This window comes from Benincasa hispida, chromosome 12 (assembly GCF_027475165.1).
Source record: "Benincasa hispida cultivar pf3 chromosome 12, pf3_genome.v1.1, whole genome shotgun sequence".
In the NCBI taxonomy this organism is placed as follows: domain Eukaryota; kingdom Viridiplantae; phylum Streptophyta; class Magnoliopsida; order Cucurbitales; family Cucurbitaceae; genus Benincasa; species Benincasa hispida.
In genome coordinates, this window is record NC_143489.1 from 37,270,894 (window position 1) to 37,290,798 (window position 19,905).

The 19,905-nt window shown below is 35.5% G+C and overlaps 1 protein-coding gene across 3 annotated transcripts; it reads right to left on the minus strand.

Moving 5' to 3' along the window:
* Positions 1-4,922: 4,922 nt before the first annotated feature.
* LOC120092618 (DNA-directed RNA polymerase II subunit RPB7) lies at positions 4,923-11,915 on the minus strand. 3 transcript variants are annotated; one of them, XM_039050760.2, is made up of 7 exons: positions 11,742-11,915; positions 11,169-11,298; positions 6,865-7,030; positions 6,719-6,769; positions 5,865-5,930; positions 5,704-5,772; positions 4,923-5,268 (listed from the first exon to the last, which is right to left on the minus strand). In XM_039050760.2, exons 2-7 carry the CDS (start codon positions 11,282-11,284, stop codon positions 5,206-5,208), a joined length of 531 nt encoding a protein of 176 aa, XP_038906688.1. In that variant the 5' UTR covers positions 11,285-11,298; positions 11,742-11,915; the 3' UTR covers positions 4,923-5,205. The 3 variants fall into 3 exon arrangements, with proteins under 3 accessions (XP_038906688.1, XP_038906689.1, XP_038906690.1); XM_039050761.2 differs by having other exon boundaries at positions 11,469-11,885; XM_039050762.2 differs by lacking the exon at positions 11,742-11,915 and adding an exon at positions 11,385-11,541.
* Between the last annotated feature and the right edge of the window lie 7,990 nt (positions 11,916-19,905).

Genomic DNA, 19,905 nt, shown 5'->3' on the forward strand with positions numbered 1-19,905 from the left:
TATATAAATTGAAATTGCGTTGTTAATTTTAATTCAATATATGGAAATAATTAAATTAGATTTTTACATATTTACGTTTTGCTTCCTTTTAAAACAAAATTTTAAATAAATGACCCGATTAACCTGAACCAATCCAACCCACATATTTCATGATTGGGTTGGGTTGGGTTCATTTTTTAATATGGGTTATTTGTGTTGAAGAAATTTACAAGTCGAACAATTGAGTTTAGTCTAAAAAGTCTTTCAACTCAATCCAACCCAACCCATGAACACTCCTAGTAGGAGGTTTGTTGTTGAGTACTTGGCTTCATCCCATACAAACCTTCCATTTCCAAACGGATTTCACATCGTTTGATCTTCTAAGAAACTCGCAAAATCATAAACATTAAAAATGATAAAATAAGGGAAACCAAGTAGATTTGAAGATTTGATACTGAAATCAGTACTTCGTAGATAGGAGTATCGAAAGAGTGCTCAGAGATGAAATATTTGGAGGTTGGAGGTAATTTGGAAAAAAAAAATTATGAAAAAGAGGTTACTTGTGTTATTGAGCACTTCTTTTATGAAATCCCTAGCGAATTGGAATAATATACCCTTTCGGATGAAGAAATCTTAATTCTCAATCACTAAAACCCTCAAATCAATATGATTTCAATTCTAAGGATTACGTTAGACACGAATTGCCTTAAGATCAAAGAACAAATTTCTCGTCTGTTCTTGGCATGCAACTCAAATGAATTGTAAATTCAAGAAACTCTCTGACTAATCTTGAAAACAAGTACAAAGACTAAAACTCAATTCATCATAATCTTATTAAAACATCCTAATAGTAGGGCCTAAATAGTCTCCCAATAAAAACCCTAATGCAACATAAAAATACTAAATTACCCCTACTTAAATATCATACAAAAGATAAAATTGGAAAATGCTAAAATTGCATCAAGATTATTAAATAAAATATAAATTCTAATTTGATTTTTAAGTGGTTCATATCATCCTCTTCTTCTTTTGAAGGATTCGTCTTCAAACCCAAGTCAAAGTTTTGTAAAGCAATTTTGAACTCATGAGAAAAAAAAAATGATGTCAATTTCCTAGCACTCCTCTTGGTTTTGGATTTTGTCTATTTTGAAAAGAATATTGATCTTTCCAACTCTCATTCCAATTGTGACCATCAAAAGAACTAAGCACAATCATTGAACTTTGCTTCATGGTCAAAGCTTTAACATCCTGCAAAACCTCACAGAATAAAGTAGAAAAACTTGGTGAAAGTTCGCCTATTAGAAAACAAACATTTTCGTTAACCTCACAAATTTCTAAACTCTCATTTTTTTTGCTTCTCTCATTTTTGTCTATAAACTGAGTATTACTCACATACTTTTCTTCAACATACGTTTCTATTGCTTTTACCACAGTCTCATGAATTTTCTTTTCCAACTCACACACATCAAGTTTTACTTCTCTTGGAAGCAATGATACAACAATAGGTCCAAAAGTTACTTTGGACTCTAATGGATTAGCAATGCAGCACAAAGTACGCTAGTTTCAAGTTCACTACCATTTACTTTCTCTACTCCACTACCACTATCACATGCCTCTTTAAAAATAAGTGGTTCAACAACAGTTCCAAGATTACAATCATGTGATTCCTTGCAATCTAATGACTTACTAGACAAAACATCATGATCATGCATAGATACAACATTATCAAGTTTTTCTTTTCTACTTCCGACCTTATCAAAATGCTCAGATGTAGTAGATAAACTAACTTTTTCCACGTAGATTTAGAGTTAGTGTACCTTGAAGATCTCCTTTGGAGTTTTCTTTCTATTTTGATGGCAACATGCACCATTTCTTCCAAATCCTCATAAGATCGAATTTCTTCACGATCGGCAAGCATCTCAACAATCTCCTCATTAAGTCGGTTGTAGAATCGATCCATGGTAACTTCCTCATCCTCAAATATATTAACCTCCTCAAGCAATACATGTCCTTATAGTAATTGTTCACACTTTTGTTCCCTTGCTTCAAAACTTGCAATTTATGAAAAGAGTTAGTACAAAATGCTTTCTCATTAGAACCTTGTTTTCTTTCCATGAGAGCGTTGCGTGATTTCCAGTTCTCCTCCTTTTCGATAATAAATGATTCCACCACGTTAGTGCATAATCTTCCAATATCGAAAATATAGCATCAATTTCCTCTCTCTGATTTCACATATTCTCCAGCATTCTCGATCCCTCTAATTTTTCTCCATTTTTCTTTTCCAATTTCGATTATGCAGCCTACACTCTCAAGCCCAGTTTGAATTTACCTTTTTTTTTCTTCCAAATTTCTGCCGCAAGCAACCGACAGAATTCCTTTTCCAATTCCTTCGACAATTTTCTTCCCAACGATTATCACAGCCACACCAACATCTCAATGCGGAATCTTCTCTCTTTTTTGTTTTTTCAAAATAACAACAAAATAAAAACAAAACAAAATCTAAAGCTGAAATTCTAGATAATATTTACAGGATATAAGATAACGCCTAAGCTCTGATGCCAAATGATACGAAATTTTAAGCAAATTGAAATTAGAAACCTTTTCGAATGAAAAAACCCTAATTCTCAATCAATAAAACCCTTAAATCAATATGATTTTAACACTAATGATTAGGTTAGACACGGATTGCCTTAAGATCAAATATCTTAAACAAAGAATAAATTACTAGCCCAAGATTCGAACACTTGAATGGTTTTGACATGCAACTCAAATGAATCCTAAATTTAGGAAGCTCTCAGGCTAACCTTAAAACCAAGCACAAAGGTTAAAACTCAAATCATTAAAACAACCTAATAGTAAAGCTTAAATGCAACATAAAAAGGCTAAACTACTCTACTTAAATGTAAAATTGTAAAATGCTAAAATTGCATCAAGATTATTAAAAAAATATAAATAATAATTTGATGTATGAGGGTTCATATCAACTTCTATATTTTTTTTCCTCGATACTAATAGTAGCACATTCCTCCTATTTATAGTAGTTTGCACACTTAAATCTATGGCTAGAATTTTATCAACACATTCATGATCTAGTGGTTACAAATATTTATCTAGACTATTCTTTCTCATATGTTCCGACGAATCCTACAAAATGCTCTAAGTATCTTATCCATATAATTTCTTTATAATATTTTAATAATTAATACTTCTAGAAACTAGGCTTTTGTCTTGTACTAGGCCCAAATAATTATAATCCAAAATCAAGTGTATATTTCAATAATTTGTTCTTGGAGAAGAATCCATAGAGAAGTGGAACCTTGAACAGGTAAAGAGACCATCCAGTATCAGCTCGCCATTACAACTTTGTTTCCAAGCTGTTGAAGAAGTATCAACTGAAAACGAGAGAGAAGGAGAAGGAGAAGAAGGAGAAGGATCAAGAATAACATCTACAAGATTTTCAACCACTCAAATCCATTTATGCCATGCAAGAAAATTTAAGATATAGAAAATAGTTCACAATAGACAAAGAGGACCAAGAATTATTTAATTATGATTATTACGATTAACTGCAATAATTCAGGTCCCGTTTGGCAACCGTTTTTTTTTAGTTTTTTAAAATTAAACCTTTAAGTATAAAGATTTCTTAGCCAAATTCCAAAAATAGAAACAATTTTTTAAGAATACTTTTTTTTGTTTTGAAAATTTGGTTTGATTTTTTAAACTATCGGAGAAAATGAGGTAACAAAGAAAGAAATTTGGATGTGGAAATAATGCTTATAGACTTAATTTTCAAAAACAAAAACAAAAAATAAAATAGTTATGACATTAACTTCTAAAAAAAAGTGCAATGTTTAACTAATTTTAGAAATTGAAGTCAAAATTAGTAAATTTAGTTCTATCAAATTCTTTTAATATTATTTTAATTCATAAGCATAGTAATAGGATGTTAATGTGATACATTAGTCTAAGAACATCCCTTTAGATTACCACGTCTTTTTTTCCTTAAAACAAAGAACTACGAGTGCTTAGAAGTGAAACAATTGATTGGTTCAAGACAGTTTGTAATATTCTTTAGACCAAATTAAATCAAAGCAATAGGTTGTGATTTAGTTCACAATTTACCCAAACCACATTTAATTTTAAACTTAACCCTCGTCGATGAGATTTGAGATTGAGATAGTAACATTGTTTGTTTGTAATTTGTTCAATTCAGTGATACGGTGGGAAGGTGACAAGGAAGTGTCATCGAGCTTGGAAGCAGAGGTGTTGAAGTGGCAATGGTTGTAGTGGTGCTAATGTTGAGGAGGTCAAATAGAGTGAAATTAAACAACGGCGGGATTTGACAGTTAAAACTATATACTTTATCCGAAAAATATATTTTTTATCCCTAGATTTCGAGTCTAATTTCTATTTGATAGTTTCAAAATCTACGCATTTAGTCCTAAGTTTTGAGTTTAAAATGTTACAATTTTACCTTTTGTTTAAATTTAATCACTATGTTTCAAGATTTTACATTTTTAAGATTATTAACGTCAATCTTTTAATTAATTAAAAATAATTATGAAGCAAAATTTAAATTTAATTTTAAAAGTGATGAAAAATAATGAAACTTGATTAATTATAATTCTTTTAAATTTATTAAGAAATGAGTATGGAGTAAAAAATCAAAGTTAAAAATGTAAAACTTGAAACATAAAAACCAAATTGAAACAAAAATCAAATACCAAAGATTAAATTATAACATTGTTGACTAAATAAAAACCAAACTCAATATCTAATGACTAAATATATAACATTTTGAAACTTAAAAACCAAATTGAAATTAGACCTCAAACCTAAAAACCAAAAAGGTATTTTTCTCAAAATAAAATAAACTCATATTAAAGAGGAATGTAATGCTTTCAATAAATAAAGATTATTAGTGAAAAATTATATCAAAACAATTAGGGCAATTTATAGAATTGATTAAACTATAAAGGTTAAGAACTACAAAGACTACATTCTAACTTTCACCAAACTATAGGACTCATATGAAAACGTTTCTCATTCCAAATACCAACATAACAAGTAATTGGCGTAAGGATCCGTATAACTAAAAAGATAAACAGTTGAAAAATGAGAAATTATATACAACAAAATTAGATTTTTTTTTCCCAGTGATTTTTTTCCTAATATGCAAACTGACAACTCCAATTCAAGGAAGAATTTCTTGAACAAGATGAAGAGCTAAGCTGCGGAAGGGTCATTGATCACACCCAAGAAGTCATCTTTTATGGTTCCAATACAAAACTGCAAGCAAAAGCAATAGTTAAACGAGACACAGCAGATCCCAAATTTGATAATGGCACACAAATTCTACCAAAGTCACAAAAGCAACTAACAAGGAGTTGTCATCTTTTGAATATTTTCACCGTTTAAGAGAATATATACTAAATAGATCCACTGGACACAACTTTTGAACTTTCATCTAAAAAGTTAAAAAGAATCTCATAACTAAAATTCGCTAAGTCAATATATATATTATATCTTTCTTATCATTAAAATATCAACATATCACCTACTCCGAAACTGAGATAAAAAGAAAAACGTTTTAAATTACTCAGGATGAAGTCTAAAAACTATATTTGCATAGAAAAGAAAAATTAACATTACATCATGCAGAGGACGGAAAGAACAAATAAATTTTGAAAGAAACAATACTAAATAAGGAAGAGAAGGCACTACAATTTCAGTTGCATCTACTCGAGTCCCAATTATCTTCAATCGAACTTCACTGTCCTTCTGAATCTTAACCTATGAGAGAACAAAAATAATTCAGTAAATTTAACACAACAAGAGAGCTTTATCAGTCTATGTTAGAGAATCCATGTAAAATAGAAGTATACTGATCCATCCGAAGTGGTATAGTTTGGCACATCTCCGGACTGAAACTCCATATCATCTGGTATCAACTGAAACACAAGATGTGAGATAACTTCAGTGAAAGTTCAGCACATTAATGGGGGAAAATATATGATAAATGATAGGAATAAAAGCCAAGATGCTGTCGCAAATTCCGTTTAGTGGGAGTAAATTCAAGTAGAAGGTCTTTGTCCCATTTATATTTTGTATATTGACATGGATCATTAGCCTAAGATTGGTAAGCACAACGAAGTCTCATAATGGAAAGCTAGCAAATAAATTCATTACAAATAAGATGATGTTCGTAGCCCAGGACATATATGATTTGCACTGATTTGAAAGGCTTGGAAATGAAAATTTTGTTATAGGGTTGTTGAGCATAAAATACATGTGTTTGTATTGCTGAGAATAAGATTGTATCTCATGGCATAACATCCCTGAGAAAATATCAAAGCAACAAACTAGAAAGTTGAGAAGAAGTGTTTGATTGCTTAAATACTTCACTGCACAACGAACACTACAAAAGTTAGTGATAGCATTCATATCAAATTTCCAATCTCTTTCAATATTTTTAAAATCCATTTTTCTCATTTCTCACTAAATACACCGCACAATTTAGTGGGCAACGTGACAAGTTTTTTATTGCCATAAGGAACCCCTCTGAGCATCACTACCATGCGGTGCCACCCCCACACATTTATTTGGTAAAGAGCAGTTTCATAGATTTCATAAAACTGTTAAGAAATATCTAAGCCCCAAGATACTTGGTGGCTTGTAACAACAGAGAGCCAAAGAGGAAAAAGATAATAATTGAAATAGGCTACAAATGTGTACTTACATGGTTTGAAACAAAAATCTGAACAGGTCCAGCTTCAGCAAAGAAACCCATCTACGATAGTTGCAGTTGAAGTCATTAATGTATTTATTATTTAAAATAAATTCATTAATTACTTTCTAGATAACAAAAAGGTGTCGTATACATACCTTGTTTACCATAGTAACAACTGCTTCTAAAATTTCTCCCTTGAATGGTCTAAACACAACACATTGGTATTTAACGGGAAAAGTGACAAAACCTGTCCCATCACGAATCAATCCTTTCCCAATATTCTCAATTCCTGTAATGGCCACTACGAATCCATGCCGGCCGCTGTGTCAACGTATAAAAGTTTTTCAATAACGAAATCCCTCTAACCGTTCACTACTTGAGAAATGCATTGAACTTTTAAAAGAAATATCATCCATCAAACTGTTTTTATTTGCTTTCATCGGTTCATGAACTGACATGCTTTTTTAAAATTTTGTTTATTTTGATAAAGATGAACGGACATGTACATGCATCGGAATAGAATTTTATTATACCATGCAACACAGGAAAAATGCTTGGAAACAAAATTTAAACCACCATCAGACATAAGTTATTCTCCCACTATCCCATTAAGGCAATTTGAGCCAATGTGCATGGTGTTAGAGGAGAATGTCTTCCCCTGGTTTGAACAGTAAAGATCTCACGTTCATAAAACAGAAAGGTCAATGACCCAAGAAAAAATCACCCTAATTCTAATATCAATGGAGTGTGACCCAATACCATCCTAGCCCTTTTTTTGTAATTCTCACTTCTTTGAACATTTCTAATCAAGATTTAAAAACTAAAAACATGTCTAGTATAGACAAATAAAAATTTTTCTTAATATTTGACCACCAACATCAATGGCCCAATTAGTAATCTGAACTTTTGTTCATCACCTCATTGTAACTTGGAAGTTTTAATTGCTTCAATGAGAGTTGGATGTTTATTGAAACAACTAATGTAAAAATCTGAGATGTCTATTAAAAAAAACTATCTTTTCAGTTTTCACATGTTTCTCAGATGTCCAACCCCTCTATATCAAACATATTAACAATATGTTCACATTATTACATCATCCATTAAAAACACTGAAGAAAAGTTAAATAGAACGAAAGAAATCATATAATTGCCGCCTTACAGGTGAAATAAAGCTAATGGGATGCCACCTAGCGACTTCATAATCCAAGATCAAATCTAGCACTTCATCTTTTTTTCAATTTTTTTTTAATAAGAACAGCTTTCATTGAGGAAAAATGGGCAAAAAAAAAAACGGACGAACAAAAACTCAACCCACAAAAAGGGGACTCTGTCTACAAGAAGGGTCTCCAACTATATAATATCATGTCTATAGAATAATTACAAAAATACATTCGAAATCGAAGCCCAATGTGAAACATGAAAACAAACAAGAGACCAACTTTCTCCAACATCCCTCTCAACCCCCCTAAACACCCTACCATTCCTCTCACCCTACAACACCTAAATAATAGCACAAACACTAGCTAGCCAGAGAAAACGACCTCTCTCTCTCCAAAAAGCGGATTGAGGAGGAACTCCTCAATCATATCTCTAACATCTCTGTGACAAGCACACATCAAACCAAACGTCTGGAAAAAATAGTCCTAGACAAAGCTCGCAATCTCATAGCGCCAAAGAATATGATTCTAGTCTAGTAGTCTTCCTACGCCTTCCGACAAAGAATACAGCAAAAAGGCCCAATCATCAATGGCATCTTCCTAACAAGCCTATCCGACATACTAATCCGGCCGTGAAGAACCTGCCAAGTAAAGAGTCTAACCTTTCTAGGGATCTTAATCCTCCATAGCAATGAAAAGACCGACTCACCCAAAGGAGAAGGATTAACCAAACATTGGATGGAAAACTTGCACGAGAACCTATCCAAAGGATTAAGGCTCTAAATTCTCACATCTCTCCTCCCAAGACGGAAGGGATGACTCTCAAGAATAGAGAGGAGAGCAACCACATCCGTCGTTTCCCTATCAGAAAGAGCACGAAAAAACCCCAAGGGAAACGAGCAAGAGCTCCATGCATGTCCACACAGGAAAATCGGCCATAAAATGGTATTTAAAAGAAGATAGATGATACAACCGAGGGAATAACCCATAAAGAGATCTCTCCCCCACCTAGTTATCTTCCCAAACGTACGTCTCTCTCCCATCCCCCACCATACACCGAACCCAAGAAGCAAAAGTAGGGAGCTCTCTTGAAATATCTTTTCAAAGATTTCGGTAGGTACCTTTAATCCCTTTTTCCATCCATTTGAAAGGATGACTATCATGTTTACTAACAATAATCCTTCGCCAAAGAGAATTGGGCTTAGAGGAGAAGCTCCGTAGCCATTTGGCTAAAAAGGCTTTGTTATGATTCCTTAGATTCCCTATTTCTAAACCTCCAAAAGAAGCTGGTTTTTTTCAATAACCTCCCATCTAATAAGGTGCAAGCCTTTTCCTTCATCAATCCCATCCCAAAGGAAGTCACATATCAGCCTCTCCAAACGCTTAAACACCTCAGCCAGAGCTCTAAAGAAAGAAAAGAAATAAACCAGAATGCCACTCAAGACAAACTTAATCAGAGTAAGACGTCCCGGTTTAGAAAAGATACCCTTTTACCAAGAGACCAACCTACTACGAACTTTGTCCATCACGAGATCCCACAAGGAAACACACTTTGAATTAACCCTGAAAGGGAGACCCAAGTAAGAAGAAGGAAGGCTCCCAACCTCACAACCAATCCACTCAGCCCACCTTCTTATCTTATCCCCTTCACTATTGATATCCAAGACACAACACTTACCCCTATTAATCTTCAAACCAAACATCTCCCAAAGAAGGCCAAAACGTGATTCAGCATCAAGAACAAATTAACATTTTTAGAGCAAAAGAAGAGAGTGCCATCTACAAATTGAAGATGGGAAAGGGCCACCCTTTCCTTCCCCACCTCAAATGGCTCAATGATATTTCCTTCGACACACTTACTCACCATTCTACTGGATTTCCACAACATGGAGAAAAAGAAAAGGGAAAAGAGGGTCTCCCTGCCTCAGACCTCTCAACGCCATCACTTTTCCCCAGGGCTCCCATTGATGAGAAAGGAATAGCTCACATTCCTTAGACAACCCCACATCCACATACGCCACTTATAACCAAAACCTTAACTATCCAACACCTTATCCAGGAAATTCCAATCCACATGGTCATATGCTTTTTCAAAACCGATCTTAAACAACCTCTTCCTTCTTACTAGCTCTATAGTCCTCAATCGCCTCATTAGCAATCAAGGCTTGATCCAAAATTTGTCTACCCGCCACAAAAGCCCCTTGTGCTTCTGAGATCGTCAACGAAAGAACCCTCTTTAGCCGATTCGCCAAAACTTTTGCAAGAATTTTGTACACGCTCGTTATAAAACTAATTAGCCTAAAGTCCTTAACCCAAGGGCCAAGTCACTGACTCCTTCAAGATCAGGATCAAACAAACATACGTTCCAGACAAAGAGTTATTTAAGATCCCCCTTTCCCAAAACTCCTGGAACACTTTGACAAACCCTCCTTCACCAGAGACCAATTCTCTTGATAAAAGGTCATAGCAAACCCATCCGGCCTTGGAGATTTTGAGCTATCACTTCCAGAAACAGCCATTTTAATCTCCTCGATAGTAAAAGGCTCAAACAACCTGTCCTTATCCTCATTAGAAATTGGGTTCCAGTTAATCCCTTACACAAAAGGCTTAGCCGAAACCTCCAAACCATACAACTTAGAGAAAAAACCAATCACTTCCTCCTCAACCTCATCTTCTCCTTTAAAATCTCCCCTGAAACAGTAACCAAGGGTCCAATTCTATTCCTATTCTTCTGGCCACTCATCACTCTATGAAAAAGCGACGTGTTGCAATCCCCATCCTTGGCCCACGCCTACTTCACTTTCTACCTCCAGTTAGAAGCTTCCTTCCTAACCACCTCCGTAAAAAGGATCTTAGGGACTCCCTTTCCCCTTTCAAAGAGTCGTCCAAGAGCCCTTCCAACTCCAGATCATCAAACCCCTTAATCTTAACCAAAAGCTCCTCTTTCTGAACTTTAACGTCACCAAAAACCTCTCTATTCCACGTTCTAAGTTTCCTTTGCAAAGCTCTCAGCTTGCCCATAAATTTGAATCCCTCCCATCTTTCCACCACTGGCTCCCTCCACCAACTTGGAATCAGGGATTTAAATGAAGGGTGTTGAAGCCACATGTTCTCAAAACGAAAAGGACAAGGCCCCCATTTCTAACAACCAGATAACTGCAGATACTCCCCAAACATCTGAACCCAGTCCAAGACAGCACTTCATCTTATCACATGCATTTTCCTCTAGAGTTAACAAAAAGAAAATAACAGCAACAGTAGTTTTCTAGCATACAAAAAGGTAGGGAAAACAGTTAACAAACCTGCAAGTGCCCTCAACATCTTTCATAAGTTTTGAGACGAGGTTGTCACGGAGGTTACGGCCAAAGTGTCGTGGATGTAGCTGCATATTCCTCTCCAAAACTATGTGGAAGAACATGTTGCTCCCTCTACCTGAACGAAAACCCACTTGAACTCAACGAATGCAACTTGAATGGCATAAGAAAAGTTCAACACAAAAATTAGAGTAAAATACATGCCGAAGAAGTGTAAGGAAAAGAGAAAGAAGAAAGCGGCGGAGTGAATCAAGAATCTGAGAATGATAGGTTAAAGAAACAACTAGCCTAGCGAATTGCAGAATAGGGTTTTCTCGACTCAATTTCGGATCGTGCAAAAGAAGAGGGGAAAATACCAAACCGATGTTATGGGTCTGTAATAATGGACCAGAATCAATGTACAGTTTTAGAACAGAAGGGATTTTCAACCAATAAATTCAGAACAGCATTTGATCTTAACATCAAACCCAACTATATGCAAGCAACATCCTGTTTCTTTCGTTAGACAAATTCTAACGTGAGTTGAAGTGAAAAGCGACTTAGATGGAGATCGAGAGAAACCGGTAGGAGCGACGGCGACGCTGAATGGAGAGAGACGGCGACGCTGAATGGAGAGAGACGGCGGGGCGGCAACAGCGTCAAGCAGGGAGAGGGAGAAAGCGAGAAGGTGAGAGTGAGATTGAAATCGAAGGGATAGTCTAAGTTATTTCCTCCAAAATTGCTGTTTCTAATTTCAAGGGGGTGTTTGGAACACTAAGATGATATAGGAATTCGATATTTGGATGTGCAGAGTTGTTATATCTGAATTAATATGTCTGTATTTGGGTGTGCATAGTTGTTATGTCTGAACTAATATGTTTGTATTTGGATGTGCAGAGTTGTTATGTTTGAGTTGATATATATGTGTTTTGGTGTGTAGAGTAGGGTTGGCAACGGGGTCGGGGTGAGGGCATCCCTAGGCCTCATGAGGGAAATTCTCCCCCATCCCCGTTATTTAAAGGCGGAGACGAGGGTGGGGATTCTCCGTCGAGGAAACGAGGTCCCCGCAGGGATCCATTCCCCGTTTCCCGCGGGGAATCCCCTACTAATTCCCTGTGGGCATTCCCCATTTTTAATTAAAATTTTATTTAAATTTTGATTAAAATTTGGGCTTAGATTTAGAATTTAGATATTTAATATTGGGCTCCACAACACTATAAGTCTATATATTATAAACATACATATAAATAAGTTATTTTATATATTTATAAAATATTTAAAATATAAATATATCAAATCGGGATCGGGGATTAATCAGGGTCGGGGTCGAGGCGGGAATACCGTCCCCATCCCTGGACGAGGCCCCGAAAAATTTTCCCGGTTTGACCAAGGATGGGGTCAAACCGGGGATTCCCCACCCCGATCGAGACGGGGCCCGTGGGAAATTTTGCCAATCCTAGTGCAGAGTTGTTATATCTGAGTTCATATGTCTGTGCTTGGATGTGCAGAGTTGTTATGTCAATACTATCTGGTTCAGTTTTTGTACTCTATAATAATTTACCTGTATAAACACTTTTTTTTCTTTTTTAATCTTATAATCCAATTATTGTATCCATCCTATTTGGAATAAGACATTGATTGCATTTTTTTTATTCTTTTCAATCTTAAGATATGGTATACAGTTCAATTTTATATTATTCATTCTAAACTTCTCATCAAAAAAAACCAAATGGTTTTACAAAATGATATTAATTTAGACCGGATATGAAATAAATTAAATTCATTCCACTGATAAAATAAAAAAATTAGACCGGATATGAAATTCATTAAATTTATTCCCCTCAAAAGATATTACATAATTTGATGGTCCTATACATGACCATTTTACAACTTGGTTAGAAATATTTTCATCCATATCAAAGGGCCACATAACATGGGTCATTCGTACATGTCACAAAAAATCAACAAATATTAAAAACCTATGGAATAAGAGACTAGGGGAAGTTACAAAAACTAATAACAAACCAACTTGCAAACTCCGACAAAAAAATTAGTTAGTCTTGCTCAACAAACGCACACAATACCTTTTCCTTAATGGTGGTGGAATGGCTAGAAAACCGTCTGCTCGCTAAATATCATTCACCAACAAATCTATGAGGGTCAACTGATCGTCCTCCTCTAAACCCTCTATTGGGGTTGATGCCCTAAAATCTCATGTCCTGTAGTTTATAAACAGTTTGTACAAACGATTGTGACGTATAATATATGATATTTACTTCATTTCATGGTTTTGCTCATCTGGTTGTCTTATTTGCTTTACCACAAACCAATAAACTAAAATCCCTTATTGTCTTTATGTAACTTAAGCATGTATGTGGTGACATACAAGTAGATCATGTCTTAAGTGATAACCAAAATGGTCTGTAGTATATGGATATAGGACGGAAACCTTATCCTGGTAACGCTACGGATGCGGCCCGCTTTGTGGAATAGTTACAAGTGTTGTGACTTGTCACAGATGGTCTGATCCTGATCATTCGTGTAGAGGACATACGAGTGGGGGTGTCCTATACAAAAAGTTTGTATAAGACTTAACCACGAAGAGTTAACGTCTCGTTATATAACACCGTTCATGATAGAGACCTCACTTCACTAGGATGACCATAGGTAACATGACCTCAATCCTGAGTGAGTTGAGAACTCCTGCCATTAAGGGCGTTTCTTTGATTTGCATGGGTGCGAGTGCCCAGGTTGCTGACTCAAACCTACCACTTTAGGGATTCGTCTGAGTTGGGAGTTGGAAATTCAGCTACACAAGATGGAATTCACTCCTTCCTGAAAGCAGGGGTAAGTAGATAAATAGCTCCCTTAAGGGTTGATTCCAAGATTTAAACGATGTGGCGCCACACACCTTTTCATGCCCCAAGAGGTGTTCACACATAGTTGGACTATATTGTATTGTTCATTAGAGGGATTAGTGGTACTTAAGGAGTGAGATGTAACTATAGGGGCAAAACGATAAATTGGCCCAACTGTACTTACGAGCATCTGTGAAGGGTTATCGTATTCATGATTGGTTATATCCGATGGACACAAAAATATATTTGTGGTAAGAAGAGTTCAACTGTCAGTCTTTAGTGGAATGTCTGGCAATTAACGGATGGTGGATCTCGTGGCTAAAAAGTTTAGTCAGCTATTCACGTACCATTGAAGCTTTGAGCCATAGGTCCATTAGGTCTCTTTAGTAGCTTGGATGTAAGTTGAGAATCAGTTTTTGGGTCAGTTTGAAATGTTCAAATTGATAGGAGGGAGTTTGATTATATATGATATGACTGAACTGGTTAATTATATACGATATGATTGACTAAATGTATGAGATACATTATTTTGGAGGAAATTGGATATAAATATGATTTATATCAAGTTGATTTATATCAAGTAGAGGAAAAACACTATAGTTGATATATGATATCAAACTATAGGTTATGAATATAATATGATTATATTTTTTTATTTTTATTAATTGGACGGTTATGAGATAATTGCCCACCGTTTTCTCCAAATTCATGTGTTAGTGGGATGCTCAATTCAGTTTTAGTAACTGAAGAATAAAATGAAAATTGTTTTCATTTTGTTTGAATGAGAGACGCATAATCGCTCACGGTATGTAAGCCTTCTATCACTTAGTGTTGAGAGCCTATACAATAGCGCCCGCTTACTAAACGATCGCACACCCGCGCTTTCCTAAACGATCGCACACCCGCACTTTCCTAAACAATCACACGCGATTTCCTAAACGATTGTTTACCTTTGCATAGACGATCGCTTAATGCCTGAGCGTAACTAAACGATCGCTTAACCAAGAAGATGAATCCCACAATCCATTTTAAGGCCGAAAAATAGTAGGGAAGAGTCTAGCGGTGGTCAATGACGAGTTTAAGATCAGAATTAACCAAAAAGTTGCTGAAATTTTGAATTCTACGAAGGTTGTTTTCTCAAACCCTAACTTACATTATGAACATGCATGCTTGATCCTCAAAATTAATATAGTTAGAGTGCTTAAGATCCAAATTACTTTTGCATATTTGTTGTTAACTCTTTCAAAATCAGGTTCTTTTTAGCATTAGAAACTATATAAACATTGTCCAACAATAAAAAATATTTCCTAAAAAGTAATCTAATGCTCCTAACATAAACGGATGAAACGAATTCACCATTCCCGACCTTCATGGTCATCTCGCCCTCGTCCAGCTACCTCTAGGAACTAATTCCTATAAAGAAGAACAAATGTGATTAATGGCTCCTGAATCAATTATTCAGGCAGAATCATCATTTTCCCCTAAACAGGTTTCTAAGACAAATAAATCAGATTTACCTTCTTTGGCTTTCTTCTTCTCATCAAAGTACTTGGGGTAGTTCTTCTTTCAATGCCCGTCCTGGTTGTAATGAAAAAAAAGTTTTGTCTGCAACCCTAGCCTTTTTCCCTTTCTTCTAGGAGGCAATAGGGGCAACTTTATTCTCCTTACACTACTCTTCTTCTTGAAGTTCTTAGAGCTAGAAGAAGAAACTTCATTCTTACTCCCAGAGGTTTGATCCTTTTGGATGTTTCTTCAGGCAACTTTTGCCTCTTCTACCTATCCTTTATTTTTCATTAAGGACTGATAAGTTTTCAGTTCATTGAGAAGAGTTGTAAGGTTATAGTTTATCTTGTTCATGATAGCATTACTACAAAAATGCAGGAAACTCTTTGGAAGAGAATCCAAAATAAAGCTAACCTGACGGGACTCATCTATGATAGCCCATTCATCTCAGCAACATTAAATTGAACCATCATATTGAGAACATGTTCCCAAACTAGGATTCTTCCTTTCATACACGCATTGAAGATGATTTTGAGAGCTTCATGCTTGAGTTGAGTGGATTTTTGTCTGAGTATCTCTCGCAGTGAACTCATGATCTCATAAGAAACCATGCTCTCGTGTTTCTTGGCCAAGACTTCAAACAAACTTTCCAAGATGTAGACATTGACCTTATCATTGGCCTTAATCCATTTGTCATAAGCATTACAAATGTTTCATGGTGTATCAGGTTCAGGCATGTTGAGGACATTCCTTAACAAAGACAAAATGTAAATTGTCAATCACCAGCATAGTATTGATTATGTTTTCTTAGCATAGAGTGTCGTCATGACAACATTAGACATATTTAATTGTTGAAATAAACAAATTTTAAATTAATTACAAAAATGCATCACTTTTTGAAAAAACCAAATCAAATTTAGCAAAGAAAATAATGAAAATCCACATTCATTAATATTTGCATCGATACTTTAGTGATTCAGAACTAAAAGCTATCGAATGGTAGTCGGTTATTCCTTCACTGAATTGAAACATTCTCAATCAAACAATACACCGAAATAACTCTTATTCCTATAGTGTTTAGTTATCATTATTTTGGTCAATAAAGAATTAACTTACTTAATGATTCTTGTAAGTGTAATCCTTTATTTTAGATCCCAGAGCTCTACCCTAATAAGTTTGCCGAAGGGAAGGACAATATTAGTGCAAAAACTAACGCGATCCTATCCATTTCTGGAGTTTGCTATGATATTGATTCCATACAAACACCTTCCAAGGGGAGGGTGTGCCCAGGGCACCATGAGACCGAGTATGAAATCTCACGATGAAAACTAATAAAGAGACAGTAGGGTATGTTGACACATATCCTTCTCCCACTTACTATAAATACTTTCTTCATTCACCTTGATATTGACCCATACAAACACCTTCCGAATGATATGTCCAAGGCTTCACGAGGCTGAGTATGGATCTCACGGTTGTGAATTTTATGGAGAATGTGAAAGTAAATATATATCAAATATACTTTTGCTCCACTAAGTATTTTACAAATTAGAGTTCATTATTAGTTAAACTTAGGTTAAGTTGTTTATCTAAAGATGATAATTTGGCTCAATTTAACATTTATAATTTGGCCCAATTTAAAAAATAATTAATATTCATTAAACACTTTAATAAACATTATTTATTTATTGCATGCTTATAAAATGTTGACTAATTGACTTTCCAGGTCGGTCCCCAAGTAGGGATGTTTTGTTTTCTTTAACTTAAATACCCTATTTCTAGATAAAACCTTCCTAGTCAAAATTCTTTTAGTCAATATTTTATAAATTGAATCTTTTATTTTCTCAAGTTAATCCCATTAAAAGGAATAAAATATTAACTCATTTATAATCTCATTAGAAATACTTTTAACATAAAGTTTTAATTATATAATAAAACCTTTTTTCAAAAAAATAATTAATTATAACCCTATATTTGCATGCAACTCTTTATTAGGGGTATTTGACCACTAAGGAGAGTTGGGTTGAATTGGTATTTTTTACCAACTCATTGTTTGACAACCAACTTTAAATGTTGGTGGCATTGAGTTGGTTATTTTACCAACTCTCCCAAATTCTCTCTCCCTCCAATGTTTTTAATGGTTCCACCCATCGGTCTCCGTTGGCGATTATCGCTACCACACTCCAGCGACAAACTCCGATGACCATCTTTGGGTGGCCAACTCTAACAACCAAATCCGAGCTCTGGGAACCGCCTCTGACGACACTTCGTCAACCAATTCCAACAACCACCTTGGTAAAGAAAAACTTGGACTTCCACATTCGCACGACCAACTTCGACAAAGAACTCCAGGCTCCACCAATCACCTTCGACAAAAACTCTAGCGACTAACTCCAACGACTATCTACGCATGAGAAAATTCGACGACATACTCTGCTTACCACCTTCGTGTGCCCAACTTCGACGACCACTGATAAAAATAAAACGGTAGGTTTAATTACCCACCATTTTATCACTCTTACTTTTACCTGTTTTCTCACGCGTTTTCATTACTCTCCCAACTCCCTCAATTACTTTGTCGTTTCTCTTTCTCTCATGTTCTCTTTGAAGGATCTCTTACTGAAGATTTCCATGAGCGCGTTCGGATTGCTCCAATTTCACAGTAACTGAAATACATCAAATACATTCAAACGCACAGTTATGCAAACAAACAGTCAATAGCTACATGCTTTGAACAAAAAAAATAACAAGGGAGAGAATTCATATACCAGTTGAAGACGGTCTTCAAACTTTGGAACTCAACGCAACGGATGACCTCTACCCGATCAACCAACGTCCTACAGATGCGTCGACTACAACAGCATGAACAACCGCAAAAATACGAACGCAGTGGGGACGACACCACCAAAAAAGAGCCCCAGGTATTCTCGGAGTGAGAACCCAAAGCGTGGTCTTCGGTGAATTTGGTAGAGGTAGGAGGAAGAACAGATCGTGTAGGCGATAAGCAAATGGGAGGGAATAAAAAGCTATCATATAGCAAGATGCTTATCGTTTAGGAGAAACTACATGATCGTGTAGATTTTACTGAACGATCGTTTAGAAAATAGAAGGTGATCGTTTAGCAAACACGACACACTATACGATCGTTTAGGTAAGCTAACCGATCATTTAGGACTTAGTGTGCGATCATTTAAGTGCTAGCTAGATGATCGTTTAGGTGTTGAGCGACTATCATATAGGCTCTCGATTTTAAACGAACAATTACGTTTCTACACTAACGCGCTCCTTCGATCTTTTTCCGGACGACCGATTCAAAATGAAACAAATTTCATTTTAATTCATCGATTACAATAATCGACACAGTTCCCACTAACGCACGTCCGAACGTGATTTTGGGTTAATTATCATATAATTAACTAATTAAAATATTAATAAATATAATCATATTATATTTTTAACCTATAGTTTGATATCACATATCTACTATAGTAATTTCTCCTCTACTTGATATAAATCATATTTATATCTAATTTCCTTCAAAATAATGTATCTCATACATTTAGCCAATTATATCATATATAATTAACTATTCCAATTATATCATATATAATCAAACTTCCTCTTGTCAATTTGAACATTTCAAATTAACCCAAATACTGATTCTCAACTTTATCCAAGTTACCAAGGGGACCTAATGGACCTATGGCTCGAAGCTCCAACGGTTCGTGAATATCTGATTAAACTCTTTAGCCACAAGATCCACCATCCGTTAACTGTCAGGCATTCTACTAAAAACCAATAGCTGAACTCTTCTTACTACAAATATATTTCTGTGTCCATCGGATATAACCAATCATGAGTACGATGACTCTTCACAGATGCTCGTAAGTACAGCTGGACAAAATTACTGTTTTGCCCCTGTAGTTACATCTCACTCCTTAAATACCACTGATTTCTCTAATGAACAATACAACATAGTCCAACTATGTGTGAACACCTCTCGGGCCAAAAGAAGGTGTGTGGCGCCACATCGTTCAAGCCCTGGAATCAACCCTTAAGGGAGCTATCTATTTACTTACCTCTGCCTTGAAGAAGAAGTGAATTTCATCTTGTGTAGCTAAGTTCCCAGCTCCCAAATCAGACGAATCTCCAAAATGGTATGTTTGAATCGGCGACTTGGCCACTCGCACCCATATAGATCAAAGGACCGCCCTCAATGGCAGGAGTTCCCAACTCACTCAGGATTGAGGTTATGTTACCTATGGTCATCCTAGTGAAGTGAAGTCGCTATCATGGACGATATTATATAACAAGACGTTAACACTTCGTGGTCAGGTCTTATACAAACTCTTTGTATAGGATGCCCCCGCTCGCATATCCCCAAC

Excerpts from the sequence above, each read along its gene's own strand:
- LOC120092618 (XM_039050760.2), bottom strand. The coding sequence starts at position 11,284 with ATGTTCTTCCACATAGTTTTGGAGAGGAATATGCAGCTACATCCACGA. Across the intron at positions 7,031-11,168 it reads GATGTTGAGGGCACTTGCAG|CGGCCGGCATGGATTCGTAG; the intron begins GTTTGTTAACTG and ends ACGTTGACACAG. Across the intron at positions 6,770-6,864 it reads TTGTTACTATGGTAAACAAG|ATGGGTTTCTTTGCTGAAGC; the intron begins GTATGTATACGA and ends CAACTATCGTAG.